This window comes from Leuresthes tenuis, unplaced genomic scaffold, assembly GCF_036924035.1.
Source record: "Leuresthes tenuis unplaced genomic scaffold, fLeuTen1.0.hap1 SCAF_24, whole genome shotgun sequence".
In the NCBI taxonomy this organism is placed as follows: Eukaryota; Metazoa; Chordata; class Actinopteri; order Atheriniformes; family Atherinopsidae; genus Leuresthes; species Leuresthes tenuis.
The window spans coordinates 22270879-22287542 of NW_027325378.1; the positions used below are offsets into that span (position 1 = coordinate 22270879).

The 16664-nt window shown below is 39.4% G+C and overlaps 1 protein-coding gene across 2 annotated transcripts in view; it reads left to right on the forward strand.

The window, feature by feature from the left end:
• The first annotated feature begins 222 nt into the window (after positions 1-222).
• Positions 223-16664, forward strand: part of arhgef4 (Rho guanine nucleotide exchange factor (GEF) 4) — a 79918-nt gene continuing 63476 nt past the window's right edge. The window contains exons 1-4 of one of the 2 annotated variants that reach the window (XM_072378124.1): positions 223-403; positions 4275-8903; positions 12058-12327; positions 12721-12844. In XM_072378124.1, coding sequence (XP_072234225.1) covers positions 323-403; positions 4275-8903; positions 12058-12327; positions 12721-12844 — 5104 coding nt within the window. In that variant the 5' untranslated portion in view covers positions 223-322. The remainder of the gene's footprint in view (positions 404-4274; positions 8904-12057; positions 12328-12720; positions 12845-16664) is intronic. The other variant, XM_072378123.1, reaches the window with a different exon arrangement.

Consider the following 16664-nt stretch of genomic DNA (forward strand, 5'->3'; position numbering starts at 1 on the left):
GGGCTTCTTAGTGTCTTTCCTTGTTATGCAGAGATATCTGTGTACATGCTGTTTTGAGGCTGGATTAAGCCTGGGTTGGTGTAGGACTACATCCAGTGAGACTGGAAGTTCTGCTTCTTCCTGTCTGCACTTGTAAGGCTTCTTTTTATAAAGGCTTGCCACTGCAGGTTGAAGAACAAAGGGGTGGATCTGTAATTTAAGACTTCATGCACGATTGGTGATCTTGGAGGATAAACACGGAGATAAGGGAAGAGGAGCGAAGGGGAAAACCATTGACATGTAGCTCTTGGAAAGAGGAAACCTTGAGAGTGTGAGGGACGCCATGGGAGCAGTGCTGAGCTGGTTTTCTGCTCACATTTGTGCCCTTGTGCTGAATACAGCGGATGCACTGAAGCTCTTTAGAGTAAGTATGAAGTCACTGTAAGATTTCATGAAAGAATTTGTGTGTGTTTGTGTATATACATATATATCTGTATTTTTTTTCCTCTGTTGTGAATAGGTAAAGACTTTCATGTTGCATGTTTGTGTGTAGAAATGTAGAAAATATTGCAGAGTGCAAATATAATGAATTCTGGAAGGTGACTTTGTAATGGGAGCATATAAGAAAGCAACAAAGTATTTAGAAGCTGGAGAAGATTTTCTAGTTATGAATAAGTTTGCAGATTTTAGCCATAAATTTGCCACAGATTTGGTGAACCTCTGACAGAGTTCGATTGCAATATTTATAGCATCTCCTAAATGCTTTGCTTATTAGTCTTGCTGGGGTGATCTTTAACGTTGCAGAGATTAGGTTGGGATTGAAATAGCTAACATGGTTTCTCAACTTAGTTGCATTACCAAAGTACTTCATCTTTGCAGAGCGGGTTTTATCAATTTAAATAACACATTATGCTTTTCATGAATCTGATATGTGCCCATTTTTAAAAATCATTGCATTTTTTTTCATCATACACTGTTGATGGCTGTTTGTGTGGACATATGGTTTTGGGGTTTTTCCTTTTTCCTCTGTGCGTTATATAGCGTTGCAGGACATTGTTGTACACAGTCATACAGTCAAAAGTCCAACCCAAACCAACAGAAGACATTGCTCCTAAATTGTCATAGGTTTATTGTTTGTAGTTGTGGCTTTTCTTACACTCACTTGTCTACATAAGCATGATACACATTTGCATAATTTCTGACTAAAACGAATGAGGATCGCTTTGCACTCTGAATTTTTTCTCTCCTACCAATCAGCTGATCAGGAGGAGCATAATAGGCCTTTTTGGAAGTGGGTACTAAAGAAACAAAATGTAAATTAAAGCATTGCAGAAAGTAGGGCCACCATGTATCCATTTAGAATGAATATATATATATATTTTTTTAACATTAAAGGAATCATATTATACTCTATTTTAACAAGTTAACACAATGCTCCAAGCTCCTGTTAAATGAGATATGCTTTGATCAAAATATTGCTTGGCTTCAACACAACAGCTTTCTTTTGACTCTTATTAAAACAGCACTCCTCAGACCAGGCTGCATTTGGAGTGGGGGAGTGCAAAAGTAAGCAGCCTCTTGCACCATCTTTTATTCTGCCTCCCTTTTCCTGTGGGTGTGGCTCTCTTTAGACCAGTGACTTCTCCATACTATGGCAGCTGCTAAGTGATGATGGGGTGAAATACCGTAAGACCGTCTCATCAACTGTAACTGGCAAAACCATGCAGTCATATCAGTTTGAACCAGAGCCAGACTCCGAAGAAAAAAAGCATACATTTAATAAAAACGACCCAGCCAAATTATTTCTCAAAAACTTAGATTTATCTTGTCTGAAGTTTGGCCACAGAGAGATTTAACTGATTTGAAGCACAATTTCATGATGAGCCCAGCATTAAACTGGTGTAATTTAGTAAAACAGAAAAATGGTTGTTACACTCATAGTCTTTTTGCATTCATACTTTTGCTCACGCTTACTGGAACATATGTTTATGTTTATGCATTTAGCAGACGGTTTTATCCAAAGCGACTTACAAATGAGGATAGCTAACAATAAGCTACCTAGAAGGAACTTAAATTTCAATAAATTGCTGTAGCCAATTGCATTTACAGTTGTAAAATCCCTTGTAACTCTCTAACTTGCTTGAAAAACCACTCTGCTACACAAAGCAGATAGAAAATGCCTATACAAACCTAAACATAGAAATTAAAATAGGACAGCTGTCAAAATGCATCCAAATACTCTTTTTCTGTTTTCACTCATCTTTGCACCACACTCCTCTCTCATCTTCACTCTCTCTCCTTCTGTGCGTCTCTCCCTCCCCCTCCTCCTGTCATCGTCTCAGCTTTTCTACCCTGCCCCTCCCTGCTTGGTGGTATGATCCTTGTCAATCCTCACATGAATGGTTGCACAGCATGCACGTGACACCTGTAGCCAGCGCCCGCAGGTCCTTTCCCGAAAACGAAAAGTAAAAAAAAAAAAAAGATGCGAGCCAACTCCCATCGTTCACTTAAAAGAGCTGGCTCTTTGAACAGGGGTGACAGTGTAGAGATGGAGTGTAAGCATAGAGGTAAGTATAGAAAGATAAAGTGCAGTAGAGGGGGTAGGGAAGTACAGGGTAAGTTTTAGAATAGGAGGTGCTCTCTGAAGAGCTGGGTCTTCAAAGTTTCTTGAAGATAGACCCTGTTGTGGTAGCACTTGGTAGGTCATTCCACCATCGTGGAATGACACAAAAAGAGTCTGGATTGTCTTAATCGTGGTGTAGGCACTGCTAGACGACAATCCTGTGATGACTGCAGTGACCAAGTTGTGACATAAATCTTTGCAAGAGCATTCAAGCAGATGAGAGCCATTTCATTAAGGACTTTGTTGGCTAACACCAGTGACTTGAATTTTATGCAGGTGGCTATGGATAGCCAGTGGAGTTCAATGAACAGGCTGGGAGACCAGTTAGGAGAGCATTGCACTAATCAAGGCGGGAGATGACAATAGCCTGCACCAGGAGCTGGGTGATGTGTTGGGTTAGGTATGGCCTGATCTTTCTTATGTTTAACAATGCGAAGCGGCATGATCAAGCAATGGAGATAACATGATCTTTAAAGGTTAGTTAGTATTTCAATCATGACACTCAAGTTTCTGGCTATCTTTGATGGAGTGCCTTGAGATGACAATTGTTGTAATTTGGCGCTATATAAATAAAATTGAATTGAATTGAATTAGTACTGTGAATCTTGTCAATGTAGAAAGACTTTTTTGCATCAGTGACACTGGATGACAATGATGACAGTAGTACCTGGAATTTAGTTAGATCTGCAGGATCTTTTGACTTGTGCCATTTCCTTTCGGTAGTTCTGAGGTTGGTGCACAACGCTCGGAGAGTATCATTAAGCCAAGGGTGGGACTGGGAGGATCGAGCGGGTTTGGTGGATAGAGGACACAGACTATCCAGACATGAGCTAAATGTAGAACAGAGGGAGAATGTGCAGGAGAATGTGCATTACCCTCATAAAAACGTTATCCACTGGGCTCTGATATCCTTTGAAGCTGGGTTTGATGTAAGACGCATGCTGTTCAGTACAACAGACAACAGAACATTTCCGTGCAAAGTTGGTTTCATCGTTCTAGCAGAACAATAAACAATAAAAACAATAAAAAATAAAGTGGGCTCATAGGTTGAGACAAAGCAAGGTTAACTCAATAAGTTATTTAACTACACTGAATATCTGAATGTGTCACTGAATGAGATAGTCTTATACGTTGGGGGAACAAAACAAAGTTCTAGGTTTGTGTTTGAGTTTTTTAATTAGTAGTCAGATACCCAAATACGTGCTCTCAAGCTATTGTTAGTTTTGACTGGAGACCGAAAATATTTGGTATCCTTAATGTTATTTAATTTGTGCATTTTTGTGATGTTCTCAAGCTGCTAAGCATTACAATGCACCATGTGTATTGTACTCTATTCCTCTGACACATGTCCACTGTATAAGTGCAATGGCAATGAAGTGAACATCGTCAGAAAATGAAGAGTGACCTGGAGGCTTGAACATTGTCATGTAACTAGGTTTTTCTCTGTTATGAATACAAATGTGAATGTTGTGAAATTACAATGCTTGAGATGAACTTAGGGGGTGGGAGTTTGAATCTTTACTATACATTGGACATTCAAATGGACGTTTCCTTATTTAGTTTACCAGTGCTTATATGAGATAAGCATTAAGATTCTTGATAGCATTTTTAAAATGGTATTGTGCTAAACTTCCTATATTGTTCCTGATTTCTATCTTCTCCTTCTCCACAGCACCAGGAAGCCCTTGAAGATTCCTCTAGCCTCTCTGAAGGATTAAGCACAGAGGAGAGGGATTTTGCTGCAAACTCCCTGGAGTGGTGTGAGAGAAGCATAGAGGGGCGTGATGCATCTAATGAGTATTTTGACTCTTGCTCAAGGCACAGCAACACCTTATCTGATGTGAGTCCAGACGGAGAAGACTCTTTGGATGCTCTGTTGGAACTGGACGATGCTTACTTTGGTTGGAAAGCAACAGAGGGCAGCTTTTGCTCTGGACACACAAAAGCTCGGAGGAGGGAGTCTGTGTCTACTAAGGATGGCCACAGAGAAGCAACAGAGACTTATGCTAGCCAATGCAGTTCTAGCAGAAGAAAAAGTCCTGAGAACCACATGGACCCTAGTGTTTCCTTGAAGCTTAGCACCAGGGATCTGTGCTCAGCTGAAATCCAACCCCATACACGAAACCTAAAAATTGACTTTCAGCAAGAGCAGTCTAATATACCAGCAGCGTTGAGAGAAATTCAGTTCAAGAACAGCACAGAGCCTTACAATTTTTATAAAAGCCAACACAATACAGACACCTTTGATGCAAAGGTAAATGCTCTACCAGACACTCAAGAAGTGAAGGTGCAGGTGCAACCTGAAGAAAGCCATCAATGCAATGAATCTACATTTTCAGAATCTTGCATTATATGTATAGATGACAAAATTGTGGAAACACAGCAACAGAAAAGCACACGTAAACACAACACATGGCCACTCATTAGAAATACAGATAGTAGAAAGAAAGAACATGAAGAAAATTTTGAAATCTATAATGTTCTGGATAAAGATATACAAACGCTTGAACTACTCAGCACTCACTCTGAAGAGAGAAATGCGGTTTTAAAAAGATGCAACAGTTTCTGTATTGATAAACATGGAAAACATTTTGAGGACTTAGTCAATGAGGACAGAGAAACACGAAATGTGAAGGTCCACAGCAAGGACAAAAAGGACCAAAATAAATATTTATGGACATGTTATAGAACACATAACAAAGTTGAGAGTAAATGTAACTCACATGTAGCTGTTACAAATGCCACTGATGCAGTAAAAAACACTAAGATAGAACACACAGACTGCGAGTCATTCACAAAAACTGCCGTACTAAGTGCAAACATCTCAGAAGTACTTGGCACAAAGTCAAAATGTGTATCACAGAACACAAAGTTGTTGTCCATAGTCACACCTAAACCACAAGTCAGTGTGGTGGCAAAGGAGGTGGATTGTTACTGCTTACAAGCCCAGCATGAAGAAAGTCTTAACAGAGGATTATCAGAGATCCTCCCTCAGGTAACAAATTCTGAGGATAAGGCATGTGTGCAGGATGTTTGTTTCCAGGAGGAGAGGTATACTACAGCAGAAGAAACTAAATCACCTCCGGCACTGAATGAAATCCGTACTTCCATCTCATTTTCCAAAAAGACAACTAAAGACATCTATTTTCCATTGGATATCTGTGCTACTGACTTGACTGCTGCTCCAAAACTAGCCTCACCTGTTCTGTCAGGAGACTTAGACAGGAAGAAGCTCACTCAGAGGCAATCAGGTCCAAATAAGCCTCAGAGTACAAGGTCACAATCCTGCCTCATTCCAGATCCAACCCAAAATTTAAGCCCTAATTGCTTGGATCAGGTGGGTGACACAGTAGAAAAAGCCTCTCATAGGCAGATCCTTTCTGTGGAAAAGCTTTCAGAGAGGACACAACCCGGCCCTGGATCAACTCAGTTCCATTCTGACCCTGGAAAGGGGCAAGAGGAATGTCACCTTCATCACCCTCTCTTGGATAGTTTGTCATTTTTTTCTGACAAAATAGGAACAGAGAATTCCTCCCCTCTATTAACAGACAATCTTATAGGAGGCAAGGCGTGCATAAGATCACCTTGCTCTCTTCTATGGCCTAAAGAGGAATGGAAAAGGGAGGACGATCATGTTTATCTTGACCAGGAACAAGCTGTGGAAACAGTAAGTAAAGACTATCTTTGGAAGTCAAAACTTGGCTCAGCTGAACATTTGGAGAACAGTAGGCTGAGAGTTTTCAAAGAAATTACCAATGATCCTAATGCTTATTTTGCTCAGCCTCTGCCTAGCAAGAGAGAAAAAATGTCAACACTTGATATTTCTACTGAGTCAATCCAAGACAACAATGTAGTTCAACAAACAAACATAAAAAGCCATGTAGGCTCAGTTACTAGTCATTGGAAGCAGGCTGAGCTGAATCTTGAGATACCTGAACCCCTCTGTAGCCTCAAATCCTCTCTGTCTCTGTCAGACTCAAACAATAACACCAAGACCACTGTAAAAGGGCTGCGGATAGAGAAGGGCATTGATTGTTCCTCAAGGGAAGTCCAGAGCAACTGCAAAATTAATGAGAAAATGATTTTTCCCCTGGTTGAGCCATCAAAAGGTGTGAGCCTCAACTTTTTGGAGGATGTAGTCAAGCCCCAGGAAGATTCAGAGGTTGTCTTGCCTTCTGTTGACGACAGACCCTGTTGGAACAGTGTAGACTTGTTACCCATAATAGATAAAGATCTGGATAACCAAGGTCACATAGGCCCAGCTCATGTAGACAACCTACAGAAACTGACGGAACAGAAGTATATAGAGGCTGGTATTGTTGTAGAAAGTCGAGACATCTGTAAATCAGAAAAAAATAAAGATCTTAAAGTTACAGTGTCAAGTTCAGAATTGGACAGTGAATTTAAAGATAAGAGGTATGATTTTAACCAGATGGGGGACCATAGCTTACCTAGTAAAATAGATTTGTTAGGATCATCAGAAGACTGTACGAATGAGCACAGAAAAAAAACAGTTTCACAAGAAGAAGTGAAGCTAGCATGGCATTCTTACCCTAATAACAGCCTCAGACTGGTTGCTGGTAATAGTTTGGTGCCAATACTGGAGGCCAATTGTTCAATGGAAGAAGTATTGCCTAGTAGGACATTGGAGAATGAGTTAATAATGAATAAAAAGGAAGAAAAAACACCCATAAGACCTTCTGAGGAGGGGATTTTACTTAGGAATATTGTCAACGTTTCGGGGGACATCTCCTGTCCAAAGCCTCCACACCAGCAGACTGTGCAGGAATTTAAATATTTAATCACAACTGAGTTGGAATCCGAGACTAACTCAGTAATTCCTATCCTTTGCATTGGTAGTGAAAAGCACTGTACACCTATGACTGTTGCCTATGATGCATTGTCCTGCACCACAGCTAACAGCAATGAGATGAGGGATACACCATTTGCTATTTCAGCAAGTAATACCAATTCTGAAAAAATAGCCAAAAGAGACATCAAGACTGGAGATAAAGGCTCAAAGTTTTCTATGTTTGCTAAATTGCCTTCCTTTAGAAGGATGAAGGTCTCAAAAGCAGCAAAAAATGAAAAAATACCTCTGACTTCATCAGATGGAGGGAGCGAAGGCTTCCTGTCTGAGCAAGGGTCACAGTGGGACCACTCAGATGATGAGGTTTTTGTCAGAGATGATATCCTTTACCAGTCAGGCCACCAAGCATTATCCCCAGTCCATTATGAGATAAAAAAAGAAGACAATAGCTCCATCCCTCTTTCTCCCAACATTTGCTTTGTCCATCAATTTGTGAACCAAGGAAATAGTTGTGAAGATAAGGAGGGACCCAGCTCAGACAACCACTTGAGGCAAATCCAGTCACCTAATGGGCAGAGCTACAAAAGGAGCAAGAGCAATGACAGTTTAAACATCTCTATGCGCTTTGCACAAGCACACAAGTCCCTCTCTAGCCTGTTTGAGTCTTTTTTACTGGATAAGGAGAATCATGAACAGGCCACCGTGAACATTGATATTGATTGTGGCAACGTTAATCAATCCTGGAGAAACCTTAAAAAAAACACGCAGCTTGAGCATCTGAAAATAACTATTTCAGCACCGGAGGGGGAAAGTAGCAAAACTGCATCTGAGCATTACCATGGAGACTTAAACTCCTGCCCACACGTGGACGGACTCACCAGCCCAGGATCACCATCCTTTCTCAGAACGCTTCGCCACACTGATCCTATCTCCAAGAGGGGAGTTCCGCAAAGGAGTGGAAATGAAAACCCCAAAGGATGTAAATCTGAAGGGCTGAGGAGAAAATATCCAACTAATAGTCTACCTACAATACTATGTCTGTCCTGCCAACCTCCAGTTTCAGATGTCGCCACAGTCCAACAGTCTAATTACTCAAGCCCCATTTCACCTATGAGCCCCTTCTTATCAGCCAAAAGTAGTAATCTGAGTTTGCCATCTTTTTCCAGATCTGACACACTGGTCAGCGAGGGGCTGGCTGGGCCCCCTCTTAGGCCAATGAGCCCTAAACCTAACAGCCCTAGGCCAACAGCTCAGCGCAGAATTTTTCACTATCCTTACTCAACAAGAGCCAGTTCTCTCTCTTCTATCCTTCGGGGCCAACCAATCAGTGTGGAAGGATTGACACCCCCCCCCGAAAGACCAAAGACCCTAAAACCCTCTGCTAGCCCTCTGGGGGCTTTTGCTTTTAGTCCTCTGGATGCAGCAAAAGGCAGAATAGACAGTCAGTCACACGTCAGTCTCTATGACACTGGCTCCATCAATGAATTGGAGGTAAGAAAAAATTAGTTTGTTTTGCAAAGGGCAGATTTCGATATATATATTTATATATGTATGCACAATGTTTTGAAACGAACACATGACCTTAAGTGAAGAGTCTTACTCTTTGACCTACGTATTTCTCTGCTGGTTTCAACAATGGTTCTAAACACCCAGGTCAGAATAACTTCAACACCAGCACCCCCCTCTGGCCTCCTCCCACATGTAACTAAGTCCTCCATAAGCAAGCTGCTACAAGTTAGGATTTTCCCCAAGTTTGACACTCACATAGAAGATTGCAAACTGTAGATTCATCATGTAATTAGAACAAGTCTTTGGTTATTTTCATCTAAAACTTTGATGACAGGATGCTACACTAAACAATGCAAACATCCTTGTCAGTAATTTACATGGAAAGCTACTCTTTTTGTCTGGGGTAAACACACTCCCATCTCGAAATTGGGATTCTCATGTAAAGGATAAATAAAATAGAATGCAAAAATTAGCTAAATATTTAAACCCTTTTTAAATGAAAAAAACTGTTCAAATGTTATATTTCAAATGGAGAAACTGCTAAATATGTCTATATGAAAAATATATGCTCATATTATAATCCCTGCTGGCAATGCATGGGGAAAACAGAGATTCAAAGGCACGCTTACTTTGATTTTAATATTTATCACTTTTTTATCTCTATTGTGAATTTCTGACTGTAAACTCTTGATCTTTTTTGCTCTATTCGTTGAACATAGATTCTGTTTTAATGCAGGGCTGCCAACTTGGATTTAAGCAGAAAACTTGCCTATGTGCTTGCACTTGCAGTAGCCCTAAAGTCCCTTAGTGATTAGTCATATTTGTGTATACATTATGTACTTGCTGTATGTATTATTCTAATACTATTATTCCGATGTAGGAGTGTTAATTTTATTTCTCAGTTGTGACACTCACTGTTTGACAAGAAGACTGCAGCGAGTCCTTAAGGACTGCTATAAACATATGGATTCACATCACATTTGATTTTAACATTGCACTGAGAATTAGCAGTTAAGTCTCACACCTTTAAAAACAAAGAAATGAACAAAAAACTGCTGCCATGTTTTATAAAAACATTATGTTACCAAAAATGGCTTTAGGTTGCACATCACAAAATTGATCTATCAAATTAGATTTAGATAACCTTACTAGAGGTGTTGTTAATGCACGATCTTGAAACATCAGGGACTTACTCCAGTCCAGATTTTGTATTTTTATAAGACCATTGTTCAAGTTATTTAAGAGTAAAATGAGGTCAGGATGTGTCCTACCAGTCATTTGTGGAATGTTGAATATTATGAAAACTAAAGAAAATGAGTACAGTCTGGGGTCTTATTCAACTTTGTCATTTTCTATTGTATAGAAGCAGTAAAATGACAATAATGAATTAGACTTGACAGTAACATGGCATTATGGATCTTGAACTCATGGCTCCATTCCTGCTCATATTATGTGACAATGGATACTTTTGAACTATGAGGTGGTCAGCAGCTATGAAATGAAGCAGCACCGCTCTGCTGCTGGAGCAACGGGAGACAATAGTTTCTCCAACTCCTCCAGCCTCCTCTGTACCTCCTCCCCTTTAGAAAAAAACATCCTGATATTCTTTGCACACACAACAGAGCAACAACAAGATGCGAACAAGTATCAACGGATTGTTGCACTTTCTCCTTCTCCCTCTGTTGCAGTGTGCAAAATATCCGCATGTCAGATATAGATAGTCTATAGTATCAGGTTGTATGAAGTAAATGTTTCTTGTATGAAATAAAGTGGAATTGAATATAGCATACTTTTTGAGCAAACATGTTTACATACGACTGTGATAGATCTGCTTTAAATATTTCTTAAGTTGTGGTGTACTGGGTTGTTCAGAAAATATTCAGGGGTGCAGCCCTGAAGCCCAGGCCCAAACTACCCCCTGACACAATGATAAAAGTTAAAAGTTGTGAAAGTTTTGGAGCAGTGTAGACACATTAAGCATAACCATAGAAAATAACAAGAAACATTGCAGAAGATATCTTAGGCACACAGTTCTGAGGCACCAAGCTTCGATAACTGGTGTCAAAACCTTTTCTTATTCTTCTGAAAACCTCACTCTCACTGCATATTATTACTTTGTCTGTGCATTCACAGTGAGCCTTCTCTTTTTGGAACCAATGTCACCAATTAATTTATGTGAAAAAGGCAGAATTGCAGTCTTGTGCTCAATGGTTGAAAGTTGGCAGCCTTGCGAATGAAACACATCTTCTTAACTTCACACTTTGAGGAGCTGCATTAGCTTCTTCTTTTCTTTTGCCATTACCAGCACACTTAAAAAAACTTATGAAAACTTATTCACTTTTCAAAGTGGGAGGCGGGCCTTCACAGAGGGGCTGCAGATAGTTTCAGGTGAGACTCAGTTAATGGAAGTGAAGAAATATAATATTAGTTATTGAATTACTTATCATAAGGAGATTGCATAAAATAACTGTGTGATGTTTGATATAAATGTGTGATATTTGGTTAAAGAGGCCTCATAGATACATTCATTTTAGAGAAATTTTACTGGTTTCCAAAAGAGACACAAAACAACCACATCTGTCCAACAAACACAGGTTTAAAATAACCTAGAAATGCAAGACAACCACTGAAAGACATGCAAAATTGCAGTAGTCAGGGTTGTGTATGAGAGTACAATTTCTCAAAGTTTGGGCGGCATGCACGTGCACTGTTTTATAAAGAAAAGAATTGATACGAACATGTCTTTAATTGAAGTCATTTATAGTTTTTGGTTTTAAATCTATAGAAAACTTATGTTTCTATAGCCTGCATTTAGATCAGCACCACCACCACCTTCTCTAGCCTTGGCTGATTGGTCAACTCAAGTGCCATGTGACTCTGTTTCAATTAAAACTAAACATTGCAAGCATACATTAACCTAAACACTTTTTTTATTATCTATTTGTTTTTATTATCATGTTGCTCAAGTCTGCAATTTCGTCTGTCAGTGTACTGACAGCATATTAGTAATTCATCCAAGGTAACTATCACAAGGTAGAATTAAAGTATCGGGTTGTTTTCTTAGAGTTAAAGGGAGGGATTCATTTAGAAAATGTGACTGTGACTTTAACTAACCAGTTAACTGTACACTCAAAAGGTCACACAAAACAGTGGACGATCTGCCAGCCACTCCAGAGTAAGAAAGAAGATGGAGGTGAAGAACGAGATGAAGGCTTCTGTGTTTCGTTGTTGGAGACTTTGCGACTCATTGGATGTGAACCACGATGGAATTTTCCAGCAACAAAGACAAAAGTTTTTAGATGACCTCTGGATTGAGGAGCAAAAGAAATATAAATGCAAACTGGCTAGAGGCATGAGAGGCAGCATGGGCCAACTCAACACACTGTTACCTGAGACGATGGACAAAGTAAGATGTGGCCACAGTGCTGCGAGCTGCCAGACCAAAGATCAAAACCTTGGGAGTCTTTGTCACCCTAATTTTTTCCACCTCTGTCTCACTTCTTAATTTCTGTTCTCCCTGGACAACTTGTTTACTTTAATGACTTCTAACCATTTTGTCTTAGATATAACGTCTGGGCATCTCAGTCCTTCTACTTTCTGCTTCCTTCATGAACTCCTTATCTGATCTATTTCTCAGTCCTTGACACATTTCCATTCATGCTGCGTTGTTTTCTTTGAAAATGATTCAGTTGTGTTCAGTAATTGATTTTTTGTTTTCTGTCATATATACAGTTCCTTTGGTAGATGATGCCCAATAATTATTGTGTCAGTAGTATGAAATAATTCTCCATTTCCACAGACAGATACTGAAGCCACTTTGGAGCCCATAGAGGCCTTCCGAGGGATGCCCCTCAAAAGTCATTGCTTCTCTCAGAGTACCCCCATTGGTCTTGACTGCCTTGGTTGGAGAAGAGGCATCTTCTGTAAGTACCTACTTTGGTTAAGTCTCTTCAGTGTCACTGTAGATTTCTATTAACAGTTTATTTACAAACTAAAGAACTATACCTGTAAGATATTGTAAGTTTTATAAGGTAAGAATTTCTTTTGAATTTTGAGAATTAGTTTGAAACAGGGCAGGGTGAAGTGGTGGTTACCACTGTTGCCTCACAGTGAGAGGGTTCCAGGTTCAATCCCCACCTGGGGCCTTTTTGTGTGGAGTTTGCATGTTCTCCCCGTGCATGCGTGGGTTCTCTGCGGGTACTCCGGCTTCCTCCCACCGTCAAAAAACATGCATGTTAATTGGTGACTCTAAAATTATCTTTATGAGTGAGTGTGAGCGTGCATGGTTATTTGTCTCGTTTGTCTCTGTGTGGTCCTGTGATGGACTGGCGACCTTGTCCGGGGTGTACCCCGCCTCTCGCCCGATGACCCGACCGACAGATTAAGCGGGTATAGAAAATGGATGGATGGATACTTGGAAACATTATAAAGTAACACATTAAAACAGTCTCACACTGTTAACTGTTTTCTTGCCCCCAACAAATTTGAACAATGGATATAAAACAGTGCAAAGACCACAAGAAGTTGACAATGGACCAGTGGAAAAATGCCTGTGGAACATATGATAAGATTGCTTATGATATGATCGACGATCCTTCATAAGGCATGAGATGTAAGCAGATGTCTTTAGGCAGCTGGACTAGCTGTTCTACTGTCATGTGCCTCCACTTCCTGTTTCTCTTAAAGGGCCATTGCTAACAAATGAAACAATGAATTGAACACGCAGAAACATACTAACTAAAATATAATAACAGAACAGTATCTGGCAAATATAATTTATGCTTCTTCTTGTTCAGGTTAAAGTTTTGTATGGAATATGCTACAAGAAGCTCTTGATCCTGATTGCCTGACTTGAATTTTGAAACATAAAGGTAGTTCTGTGATGGTTTGAGCAGCGATATCTACCAATGTTCTTGGTACCCTAACACTCCTGTGTATTTGTTGTGATAATGAGCATAATCACACCTCTAAAACAGATAAAAACTTGCACAAAAAGCACAGCAGTGATGTAGATTGCTGTGGTTAAATCACTACTTCTTAACACAGTCACACAGTCAAATATCTCTACTGTGTTTTGGAGCAGCAAGCAAGAAATGCTTCCTGCACCATCACCTCTGAAAGAGCTGGGACAGGCTCTGCTTTAGGAGTCAGTTCAAATTACCGTGGCCACTCTACAAAGTCTTTGATTTCCTATCTTCAAAACAATAAAGCATGTATTGCTACCAAAGGTGGAATTACTCAACAAAAGTGACAGAGCTATGTGGAAAAATATGTACCCATTCCTAGGTGGTAATAATAAGAGAGCAGATTCTAAGTCCTGTTCAGCAGAGAGATGTAGCTACCTGTTGCTCTTTTGTTGAATTCAGTTTAATTCAGTTCAATTATATTCTATCAATCTCCAAAGGAAAATGATATTGCTGCAGGATAAATAGTACTGTTGTAGGCATATTGTTATAGATAGATAACAAAATAAACTTTTTCAAATTTGAAGTGTAGCAGAGAAAAGTGTGGTTGAAATTGTCATAGATTACCGTGAATGGATTGGGATGTTAGCCGATGATGTTACACACTGCAGGGAAAACAGGAGAACTCTTAGTCAATAGTTCAACACTCGGGGCCCAGCGACGCTTCTTTACAGTGATAGGATTACACCATCTGTTGGTAACAGGCACTTGAGTAACTTCTCTATTACTATTACTGCTTTGTATGCAGTATCTACCTGTTGTCTTATCCTGTTTGTCTGAAGCTGTAAGAAACCTTTATGAAACTATGCATGCAGTTATTTCCAGCTTTCTTCTGGATCAAAAAGGATATATCTATATATATTTATATCTATACAAATATTTTTGTCCTTGATGTTAGAAATAAGTGTGTAAATTGGCAAAGACATACTCATGGGACTAACGACAGATTGTCTTGTATGACCTGTTTGTCATACAAGACAATCAGGTCAGTATTTTACATATGTAAACAGATATTCTGTCTCCCATCTGTCCATAAAGCTCCTGTTTTCTCTCTTTCTTTTCGCCATTTTTGGGAGGGGTACCACATAGAATCAGTAGAATCATGACGACTGTCAACAGATGAGAGGGTGTTTATGGGTCCTGTCTTGACTGACACGCCAAAACACCAGCAGAGCATTCTGGGATTTGTAGTATTAGCGGTTCATGCGCCGTATAATACCGACCGGCCAGCTCTAGTAGTCATTTGGTATTGCCTCACGGGCTAAATATAATTACACTGTGGGCCAAATGTGAAGACTTTCTTCAAAAAATGGCATTGCAGTGAAAGCATTTTTCAGCTTTGCAGAAGTACTCTTTGGCACTAACATTCTGAATCCATCCTTTCTGACGGTCTTGTGGCGAGATCAGTGGTTTTGCTGCACATGTCATTAGTGTAATTAGATTCGCTAGACTAAAGTAAATGGGAAGCTGAACTAAAAGTACAGTGCCACCCCTGTCATTCTCTGAGTCTGAGAATTACACAGCGCACACATAACAAAGCCACTTTAATCTTTCTACACAATGCCTTGCATTATCCTTCTGATTTCCAGCTGAGCAGAAATAATCTACATATTGATATGTCTCCTTGGCTTGTATAATCTTCTTTAAAGTGGTTTAATTTGGCCTAAACCATTTAGTAATGTGGCCTGATGATGACAAGTCATATTGTCAGCTGTGGAATTGTGTGCCTTTAGCCTCAGCTTTTTGAAGCCACAGCTCTTTTGCCAACTGTGAATCAGGTGCCAAAGCTGCATTTGAGTTTGGACTCAATTTTAAATATGGTGCAAAAAAAAAAAAGGTTTCTAAAGGGAATTTCAATGAATGTCATGGAAAATGTTTGAATAGGTGAGAAATAAGTTTTTAAATCAAATCATCAAACCCATATTCCCAATAGGATGTTTTATTTCTTCCTTTTGTGAATAGACAGACACTTTCAACATTTAGAATGGTCTGGAATGCTATTAAATATAATGGTTCTCGTACTAGATGTCCCCGAGACTTGTCAGTAACCGCTTCAGAGCAGATACATATCTATGTGAATACACATATACGATATGCATCTTCTGCACACACAAAAAAGAAACATAGCTTCTATTTCTTGGCATTGGTAAATGAGCAAACAATAAATAGTAGTTTTGTGTGGTTAGACTTCTCAGGACTATGTTTCAAAGAAACATATCTTCTGTGTGTGTATGTTTTGTTCCACAGTGTCACAGTCGGCTATCATTCCATTTGCTGATGCCTCGATCACTGTAATCTTTATGAATTGTGTTTGTGGGCTGACAGAGCACAACACTGAAGTCTGAGCTTTAACACAAAACTGTAAATTGACTACAGAAAGAGTAAATGATGGGCAACAGCTAAAAAGTGACTGAATGTGAAGACTTTAGTTATTTACATAAAATCTATGAAAGATAAAAGATGACAGTTTGACTGGAGTCGAGTTTTGGTTGAAGTTTTATACACCTGAATCACAAAATCCAATAGCCAAACTCTATCTCCTTTGGTTTTTACTTTTCTAGATATGGACATGCCACAGAATGTGTTGTCAGTGATAATTAAGCATTCAAAAGAAAAAGAAGAACTTTCATGGTGCAGAATAGGAAATCAAAGGATATTGTAAAAATATGTGCCTTTTTCAAAACTTTACACCATCGAGCTGTTAATTAAAACATAGATCTACTAACTCCATATATGCCTAACAGTTGTCATTTAATGCTTTCGGAGATTCTTTTTGCTT